Source organism: Syngnathus floridae, chromosome 5 (genome assembly GCF_059516105.1).
Source record: "Syngnathus floridae isolate MCC-2025c chromosome 5, RoL_Sflo_1.0, whole genome shotgun sequence".
NCBI classification, from domain to species: domain Eukaryota; kingdom Metazoa; phylum Chordata; class Actinopteri; order Syngnathiformes; family Syngnathidae; genus Syngnathus; species Syngnathus floridae.
The window spans coordinates 2061014-2070665 of record NC_142417.1 but is presented as its reverse complement, the minus strand read 5'-3'; the positions used below and the strand labels follow the sequence as shown (position 1 = coordinate 2070665).

At 41.5% G+C, this 9652-nt stretch overlaps 2 protein-coding genes across 3 annotated transcripts; one reads left to right on the top strand and one right to left on the bottom strand.

Moving 5' to 3' along the window:
• Nucleotides 1-4427: 4427 nt before the first annotated feature.
• On the bottom strand, nucleotides 4428-6987 carry wdr54 (WD repeat domain 54). The gene is made up of 9 exons (XM_088377083.1): nucleotides 6495-6987; nucleotides 6332-6394; nucleotides 6187-6253; nucleotides 6031-6087; nucleotides 5817-5944; nucleotides 5653-5753; nucleotides 5274-5436; nucleotides 5132-5206; nucleotides 4428-5066 (listed from the first exon to the last, which is right to left on the bottom strand). Exons 1-9 carry the CDS (start codon nucleotides 6717-6719, stop codon nucleotides 4935-4937), a joined length of 1011 nt encoding a protein of 336 aa, XP_088233209.1. The 5' UTR covers nucleotides 6720-6987; the 3' UTR covers nucleotides 4428-4934.
• c20h2orf81 (chromosome 20 C2orf81 homolog) lies at nucleotides 6982-9287 on the top strand. 2 transcript variants are annotated; one of them, XM_088377082.1, is made up of 5 exons: nucleotides 7022-7092; nucleotides 7715-7780; nucleotides 7861-7977; nucleotides 8042-8251; nucleotides 8435-9287. In XM_088377082.1, exons 3-5 carry the CDS (start codon nucleotides 7870-7872, stop codon nucleotides 9248-9250), a joined length of 1134 nt encoding a protein of 377 aa, XP_088233208.1. In that variant the 5' UTR covers nucleotides 7022-7092; nucleotides 7715-7780; nucleotides 7861-7869; the 3' UTR covers nucleotides 9251-9287. The 2 variants fall into 2 exon arrangements, with proteins under 2 accessions (XP_088233207.1, XP_088233208.1); XM_088377081.1 differs by having other exon boundaries at nucleotides 6982-7092; nucleotides 7715-7977.
• Nucleotides 9288-9652: the final 365 nt, after the last annotated feature.

Here is a 9652-nt window from a genome sequence, read left to right as displayed (position 1 = left end):
CCGCTATGGATCTAGCAATATGGGGCACAATAGGTCCATAATGGAGGGCGTCCACACACACGTAAACATAAACCAGCTTCTGGATGCATCTCTCTCCTAAGTGGGCAAACTGCTGATCCCATGTGTGGTGGAAAAGGCTTGGATCAGCACAATGATGGAAAAACAAACAGTGCACAGCGCCTTTACCACAGACACAACACAATATTGACACACACAAAGGAGCCATCTCGGTCCAGTTTGGATCACTTTCACTTGTGCACGGGAGGAGCCAAAGCGGTGTTTGACACCAGCCATTGAGCCGCCACAATGACACACGTTCGGGAGCTGAGCGGCCACAATGAGCCTCTATTTGCTCTGGAGCCTGTGTTATTCTTTCTGATGATCGCTGGAACTAAGCACGTGACAAAAGTTCCAATTGAGCTTGAACAATCGCTCACAAAGGAGCCAATGACTTGGGTGTCTGTGGACCTCTTTGCCAACACTGTGTCATGATGGTCACTTTTGGGAAGGGTGGGAGGAGATAGCTGGGATCTGCTGTCAATTATTTCAAATAAGAATTAGATATATTAAAAAATATTTAAAATAATCATGATAATAATGAGGACAAGCAGGATATAAAAACTGAAGAAATTTCTTTTGTTTAAAATGAGTATCAATGAAAAGAACTTTAATTTTCTCCTTGTTTCCTCAAAAATAATACATTATATATATTAAAAAATATTAAAAATAATAATGAGAATAATGAGGACAAGCAGGATATAAAAACTGAAGAGATTTTTTGTTTAAAATGAGTATCAAGGAAAATAAAAGAACTTTAATTTTCTCCTTTTTTCCTCAAAAACAATACAATATATTTAACACAAGTTTAACATGTTTTAATTTATGCACAACTAATGTCTGATTTGAGCAAATCCAATGGAAGCACCGGATTTTTTTTGTTCAGTGATATATTTTGCTAACAGCAAACTTGTCTCGGTGTAACGATGAGTCAAAAAAGATTTTTGGCTTCTTTGGCCCACTAGCGGGTCCCTGTATGGCGTCAGTGAGGTGCGAGGACCAGACGCTGGCGTAGCGTCAACGCTGTCAGCCGGGCATTGGCACGTGTGTCTCATGTCAGCACGACCACAGCGCAGTACTTGTGACTGGTGTTGCTTCCCTGGCAGCACATTGGTGTTGCCATGGAAACAAGAATGAGCACAGCTACCCCTGCCCTGACATCATTAGTTGTTCTCAAGATAACTCGGGTCTTCTTTCTATCTCCTCATATTTATTTCGCCTTTCTCCGATGCAGTCACTTCAAGTAATGTACAAATGTGTCTTCTTCCAAATCTCCTCTACCTCGACTTTCTCTCCTAATGGAGAGGTGTTGCGGGTCAGCGCCTAATTGACAAAAGCTCCTCACAGGACAAAATGAGCAGATTGCAGTGTTTGTATTTCTGCTCCATGTACTACTTTGTGTCTGATCAGGTTGAATTTACTCTGCACCGATGGTCAGGCAGGAAGCCATATGGCATGTCAGGTAGGAGGTTGACAAAATGAAACAAAAAAGCCGACGGTACTCTTCGGCCTTCTTTCTACTCTCACTCGTCACCTAAAAGCATACGGCCAATGTAGAAAACGTTTTTTTCAATGCGTCCAGGCCCTGAGGTAGCAGAGCAGACCCAATTTTACTTAAAAGCATTCGTATGTTATTTATTGTAGATTTGACAACAGAAATGTTAGCATCTGCGTCTAAGTCAACACTCTAGAATTTTCCTTCAGCTGACTGAACATCCATCATGATGAGGTGGCCGTTTCTAGGGAGAGGAACAACAGTGCTGCACTTTGTCCATTTATAGCCATGGACTGATAAACATCAAGAGTTTTAGAGGTACTTTTGTAAATCTTTCCAGCTTCGTGTTTACAAAAAATATTGATGTGTTTTTTTTGAAAGCTCAGCATTTTATGGTGCCGCCTCAATGCAGGAGGCTTAAAACAGGTTACAGTTCCTCGGCTGTTACCGAAGACAGTTACATGAAAAGTAACAGCACGCCGCAATTATTTTGCTAGCTCGTCTGCATAAAGTGAAGATGTGAGCAGGGTTGTGTATGCTGGGAGCACATTTGATGCATTTGTCTGTGCGTAGGAGTGACAGAGCAGCTGGGGAATGTCTCGGGCAAATAGGGTCATTAGGGCCAAACTACAAATATATTTGACGCTCCACCAAACTGCACTTGGTCAATACAATAAGAACTGCTTGTATGCATTTCCAGCCTCATATGTTTGACAACATACAATAAGAAATTGTTCTTGTGAGATTTATGCTTGATGATTAGATTTCTGGAAATCATTATAATTAGGCTTCCAATCCCACAAAAAAGATAGATCTTATTTATTAATGGTGATAGATCTTATTTATGAATGGCTTTGAGTTCATGGCAGATTCAGCACTTGTCAAAATACATATTCTTTTGATAAATTGCTTTGAAATGCGTACCGCTATCAATTACGTTTGAACGCTGACTACATTCCGCCATCACTCCCATGCTGACAAAAGCATGCCCTGATATGCACTAAGGGTGCAACAGAGACCATCTGTCAATGTTTTCTTCACTTCAGTGCCAGCCCAGTTAAAATGAGTGACGTCTATAACCGTCTAAGGCACTGAATGAGTCAATTGAGGAATATTCCATTTATTTTTTACTACAGATGAGAGCGAGTAGTTTTCTTTCTCCTGGGATGATTCCGTCACATACTACGTTGTCCCTTGCCACTCTGCTATTGTGTTCTCGAATATTGGTGTGATGTCTCTGCAGTCATGACGTGCGTGTGGACATGAATGTCACCATGAGACATCAAAACACCTCCAAAAAGATCCACAAAGCGCAATTAAATTTGTTCCCAGAGACGTATTCAGACTTCCTGTAGCGCCGTAAAGAGGCCGAGTCATATCACTCGGAGAATTGAAGCTGACTTGATTTGGAGTACTCGTACCGGAACATGAATCCATCAACATTTCTGTGGTGCCTATCTATCCACATCCACGCAACCTGCATCCTGGCTAACGTCAGCACGCTAACGTCAAACAGTGCCCAGTGCTAGGCAACGATGCCATCCCAGATGGCAGGCTCTGATGTTTAGTTTGCTTTCTTCTAATGCACTTAAATCCCATTTCCTAACCAAGCCGCCTTGATGACACATTAGGGAATACATTATGGAGTCAGGTCTGAGAGTATTTGGACAATGTCAATTTGAAATTGATGAGCTTCTGAACGCAAAGGAGTGAGATTCATTCAGGGTGAAGTGAAGGTACCAGCAGCGTATTGGGGAGCTGCTCAGCTGTTTGTTTTTATCAGTGAGTCGGTCCATCCATGGCAGCAGACTGGAGGAGCTTTAGGCTCTATCCCGGCTGGCTTAGTCACACAGAACCAGCAGCTGCCACGAACGTGGACGGCCGGGCGCGGGATAAACTGCTCACTCTTCGGCACGGTAATGAAATTGAGCACATCATCATACTTCGGCGTATTTGATGCTGCATTGGGTAAAATAAGTTTGCTCCACATTTTTTTTCTATTAACATTTAAGGCCAATCATCTATTGACTCAAAAATAAAGAAGCCTTACTAGTCTTATCCATTTGAAAGTGGAACATGCACATATTGGCAAAGTGCTCCTCATGTTCTTGTCTTTCCTTTTTGTGTGCTCAGCTGGAACAGGCAAGAGTCAACAAGTATTGCAGAAGTGGCCCTGGGCTTGAGAAAAATACCGCGCTGTTATCGACTGATCCAATATAGACTAAATTAATGTTTGTCTCTGCGTTTGAGAGTAAAGTGACATCATCGTCCCCTATTTCAAATCCTTTGTATGACAATCCCTCCCTGCTCCATCATGCATTTTGTTTTTATTCAATTGCTTTTCAGCAATCTCTTCCGATGTGTATCATACTGTTCCAGAAAAGTTACGTAACAGCGTCTGTGTTATTGGAGACCTCATTTTAGCCATCAGGTCTACCGCTGAGCCAGTCGAGCGCGAGATGTGACACAACGTGACCTACTAAAAAGTATCGACTCCATTAAGAACGTGTGACGTTTGTGCGGCTCGGTGTGACCCGGGCATCAGCATCGACCCTTACGGTCAGTTGGCACCTTTCAAATTTAAATTGCATAACATGACATGGGTGTGTGGCATCAAAACAAGTCTTGTCACTTGATGTTATGTGATCAGTGTTGACTGCAAACCAGAAAAAAAAAAAAAACACGGGTACAATTCTGGGATTTAGTTTAGCCGCAGACTGACAACAGCGTGCAATTCCTCACTGACCTGATTCTTCTTATCTCGTCAAGGTTTATTTGTGATACCTCGCCACATGATAAGAGCAATTCACTGTGGGGTTGTTTCTTCATTTGCTTCACATCATTTGTTGTTGGGTTAACAATTTGGACACATGTATTGGAAAATGAAATCTGTATTTTGCATGGACTGCATGCAGGTTTTTGGTCCATATTTAAAATAGCATTTTTGTCCTACTATGACCTGAATAGCACTGGTGACCAAATATGGCTCCCCGACAGCATTTAAATTGCTTCTCTAATTTTGAGCCTGACAAAACTACAAAACCACAGGAACGTTTTGAAATCAGAACATCTGAAAAAATATTATTCTCCAACTTTCAGATGGACGTTTGCAGTCCATTATCAAAATGACACTGTCCTCTAGTGGCATTTTTGTGTATTAGAGCTATTTAATTATTGAACTTAATTTATAAGCAAGTAAAGATTTCCTCTGAAAAATATCTTCATTTAAACATTTGATTCATCTTCCATAAGCATATCCGAAAAGTATTAAAAATTCAACCCCAAGGCCCTTCCGGGATCTGTGACCTTCTGGATCAATTGCGGAAATATCGTATGACACGTGTTTGATATCCGTGTACTCAACGATGGTAAAGGTGACATCCTATGTCCGCGAGTAGCGTATAATTTCATTGAGGTCATATCCTGTCACGGCAAAGGCGTAACCGTCGCCATCGCAGAACTTGGCGCCGCAGATTTGTGTGTCTGTCACACACTCGTTGTGTAGATGGGCAACCTATGAGGAAATGGAAAAAAAATTGAAAGTTTTACAGTAAATTACTCTAAATAATAATGTCTTACCTCCACACTGTTGCTTTCTGGGGTTACCGTCAGATGCCACACCCTGACAAAAGAGTCTTCGGCAGCCGACAGGAGCTGCGGAGCCCAATGAGCATTTTTACTCATAGCCTGCCAACATGTCGTATCGCTTTCCTCAACTCACCAGCCCAGAAAAAGGAGCAATATCCAGCGAGTAGATCCACCGGGCGTGGGCGTTGACCTCGGCGTGCAAAATTCCCGTCACAGCCTCGTAGAGACGGATCTGGCCTGTTCCGTAACCTGCCACCACGGTACCTTTCCACAGCTTTACAGATGAGCAGCTCATACTGGCAGAAGATTGAGGAAACAAAAAGCGGCAATTACATTAGAGGAGCGAGTCATTAGGAAGATAAGATTGAGCAGAGGAACAAACAACCAAGAAGAGTCTGGTTGCCTCCATTCAACTTAGGTGCGTTCCCACAATATATTCATAATGATTTTCGCACTGCTCCAAATGGTGTGACAACTAGCGACTAAACAAAAAAAGGACATTTCATTCTTACTCAAATCCACCAATCTTGTTGAGGAGCTGAAACTCTTCCCCAGCCTTCCACACGCACAAGGTGCCGCCGTCATCGGCACTGACCAGGTCGGCAATGCACTCCTGCGGGGAAGACAGATATTATTATACAAATTCAATGAGCAATATCGTATTTTATAACAACACCTGGCTGCCTGAGCACTCTGGGGCCAAGTCAGTGATGGGCTCCTTGTGCTCCTCCAGAACCTCAGACAGGGTGATGTTACTGCCTTTATTGGGAATATCAAACACCAGGATTCCACAAGAGGACAGACCTGGAATGACAGGAAGAGACAAATGGATTATGTCATCTCAAATATTCTTCTAAGATCAAGTGAAATGTGTTTTGCTCCCTACTTACCCACACATATGTAATTCTCCCACACAGCAGCAATCCCCCGAGCAAACACTGCCTGAGCTGGGGATAAAAAACACATTTATGACAGGATGAGAGGCAAAATAATAACTTAATAAAATATATCATCAGTGAAATTGATTTTTCTAGAGCGAATGTTACCTGTTGGTGTTTCAGGAGTATCCAATGCATGCCAATATACCATGATGGAGCCATCTGATTCATACATCTTGAAAGAAAAGACAAAGATTCTGGAGTTAGAAGCAGGATAAAGCTTTGATTTATGACCAGGTGAACATTTGTTTACCTGGATGCCTTTCTGTGAAGTGACTACCAGAAGATCACGAGAGGGCAAAACACAAAATGCAGCCTATTGCAAGAAAACAAATCACAAATCGAATGAGTAAAAACAACCATAACCAAAATCATAAAACACTTTTAAATTGAACTGTAGTGATGCACAACCTAACCTGCATGATGAGCGATGGACTTGTTGCAACGTTGGGCTCCTTGGACTGCAGCTGACGGTGGGAAGAATTGAGGCCGTCCCACGACACGCTGACCATGTTGACCACATTGGCGTGGACCACCGTGAAGTAGGTGAGGCGCCGCGGAGCGATACGCAGCACGCACAGGTTGTTGTACAACGCTGAGGCGCTGTTCTTAATCTGAAAGCTCTTCTCTTTTTGATACATCGGAAGGATCGATTCAGTGCCACTAGCAACTAGGCTAACTCAGTAGCTGCTAGCAAGCCACTAGCAACAACGCCGTAAAAAACGCGGAAAAAATAAAACTGTCAATGTTGTACTGTAAAACTTCCATACGATCGGTTGCTAACTATAGAACGATTATCGGTGTGCGTGATTACTAATAGTGAAGCAAGCTCTTATCTCGATCGGATTTCCTCGGCGTCTACCGCAGCCATAGAAACAAATGTGACGTCAGACCCATGTGTTCAGTTGCTAAGCAACAGATGTCCGCACCCGGAAGTAAACACAACGAAGTCAAAAAGGCTTAAATGATTATAAAAACAGCAACACAAAACAGATGTCAGCCGAGTAATTCGAGGTACGTTTGTATATTAGTGCATTTTAAATAAATGTAATGAATGACAACACGGTAAAGATGTGTCGCAAGTGAGAATAATGCAAACCTTGGCACACTGTTAACAAATCGCACTTCGAATTCCTTTTCAGAATTTTGCGCTCGGTTTTTAGTTTTTCTATCCACAATTGTTAAATGGCTCTGTAAAGAAAAGCCATCATGAAGTACAAATAGTTATATTCAAATAAGACACAAATGACTCACAGACTGAATCAACAGAAAATATAGTGTATATTTTACACCATTGTGCATCTTAACACAAAAAGCTGTTATGTACTTCATCTGTTAATATATGTGGCAAATTGATAAACGATGACTTGATAGACCTGAAAAATCAAAGTGCATTAAAAAGTGTTGCACGAGTCTTTGCAATTTTAAAAACCGCCACGAGAGTGCGCTACTGTTTGCCTTATTATATAATACTTGCAGTATACATAATTTATTTTTTGATTGAAAATGCTTTGTCATATTTACATGGACAGTGTTCAAATGAACTACATGTGTACAAACAGTACACATTTTTTCGTGACAAACCTTCAAGACTTTACGGTAATCAGTGTTTCTTGTATTTTCCCTTCTTATGCAGCTAAAATAAAGTAACCTAATATTGCCAAGATGTCGCGCTCTACATCTAAAGCCCAAGCTGACAAGGGTAAGACGCCTGCTCGAATTTCCCCACCACCCTCCCAAGATCCAGTAGAGGAAGACATTATCCCCGGATGTCTTACCCAGAGCCAATGGATGGGAATGTTAGCCCAAGAAGAGGTGGATGATGTCATAGGGGAAATAATGGCTGATCTGATGACCAATGTTATGGAAGGCTGTTACAATGTCCATATTGAAAGACAGGTAAAACACATCTATTGCATGAGCATCAGAGATAAGCAACTAAAGTGAATATTCTTTTTCCCAGTTATCATCTTTCACTGCATACTGGGCCATGGATCACTTCATAGAGACTGTGGAGCAGAAACTCATGTGTCGAGATATATGGGAAGATGCAATGGAATTGTCCGGAACAGAAGACTTAGAACCAATACCAGTCACTCCAGATGTATGGGCGGAAGGTTGTTTTCCTGTTGTCCACGGAACACCTCCATCTGAGCCTGCGTCACCACCACAGGTATCTTTTAACTGTCGCTTCTAAAAGTCTCATCTTTTTTATTATTATAATGACAGCCTAGGCATGGAAGAACTTAATTCACCTCACATTATTTCTTAATTCTTTAATTACTTGTGCCAATGAATTGTGTCTGTGTTTGACTCTATTGATTAAGATTTCACTTTGTGTACTCACATCAACCAGGAAGCGAGTATTTGCGAGGACCTAGAACTGGCATATTCTGAAGAAAATCAGCAAGATGTTTCCATGCCACAAACCAGCATCACTCCTGAGCAATTGGAAGGGAAAATAAGCCCCAGCAGGCTGGTTGGTGACGAGATTTGCCAAGAAGCAAGTCCTGAGCCACCTGAAGGGAAAATAAGCCCCAGCGGGCATGTCGGTGATGAGAATTGCCAAGAACCAAGTCCTTGCCCCAAACCAAAAACCTCCACCAAGAAAAAACAGAAAGCCAGAAGTACTGTATCATGTGCAGCAGAAAAAATGGAAACCATTGGTGATAATAAAGTCCCTTCTGGTTCGAAACATACAGCATCACAACCTTCAAAGGCGAATCAAACGATAAGTAAGCTCAAACATTCTTCCTTGCCTCGACATTGGATCACTCCTCACTATGAGATAGACAAATGCACAAAATCCAGCATCAAAAATTCAAGTGAACATTCCAAACCTGTGCCTAGTAGTCAGCAGACTGGTTTAGTAGGAACGTCGCCGAATCCTGTGACCCGAGATCAGTCTGAGAGGTTGTCTTCCGTAAAGGATGAGAAGATGATGGCCAGAGCGTTGAGGATGGACACCATCAATTTGGCTAAAGGTGTATCTCTTATGGAGCCCCATAAAACAAAAACGGGCCCACTCCCATTGAAATCACAAGCTCACGCTGCCAAGCTGAGGCCGATAAACAGTGAGTCTGTGGAAACAAATTTTCCTGTTGATCAGTTGACAACAAAACGTCCACCTCAGGTTACCCAGTTGTCGCCGTCTGACAAATTTAAATTTTGATTGAAAAGAAATAAAAATTATTTGCTCAAATTTTTAATGGATTCACCTTCATTTAAAAGCAATGTGTGTGTGTGTGGGGGGGGGGGGGGGGGGGATTTAAGTCAAATTTTTGATAAAAGAAAATCATAAATTGTATACTTATCATTTGAGAATAGGGAAATCGTTTTTTTGTGGTGGGGCACAGAAAAAAAACCGAAATAAAAGTTTTTTAAAAATTAAATGTAGCATATGGCTGTAATTATATTAATTATTTGAAGTATTCTGCTATGAATATGACTCAACTGACTTCACGTGATTATAATTAGATTGAACGTTACGAATAAAATTATAAATTTAATTGTGTTTTTTGTGTATTTTTATCATATCTTTTGCAATATTTTGGTGTGACGTTTCAACCTAACT

Excerpts from the sequence above, each read along its gene's own strand:
- wdr54 (XM_088377083.1), bottom strand. The coding sequence starts at position 6,719 with ATGTATCAAAAAGAGAAGAGCTTTCAGATTAAGAACAGCGCCTCAGCG. Across the intron at positions 5,437-5,652 it reads AACAAGATTGGTGGATTTGA|TATGAGCTGCTCATCTGTAA; the intron begins GTAAGAATGAAA and ends ATCTTCTGCCAG. Across the intron at positions 5,067-5,131 it reads CAGAAAGCAACAGTGTGGAG|GTTGCCCATCTACACAACGA; the intron begins GTAAGACATTAT and ends ATTTCCTCATAG.
- c20h2orf81 (XM_088377081.1), top strand. The coding sequence starts at position 7,744 with ATGTCGCGCTCTACATCTAAAGCCCAAGCTGACAAGGGTAAGACGCCT. Across the intron at positions 7,978-8,041 it reads ATGTCCATATTGAAAGACAG|TTATCATCTTTCACTGCATA; the intron begins GTAAAACACATC and ends TCTTTTTCCCAG. Across the intron at positions 8,252-8,434 it reads AGCCTGCGTCACCACCACAG|GAAGCGAGTATTTGCGAGGA; the intron begins GTATCTTTTAAC and ends CACATCAACCAG.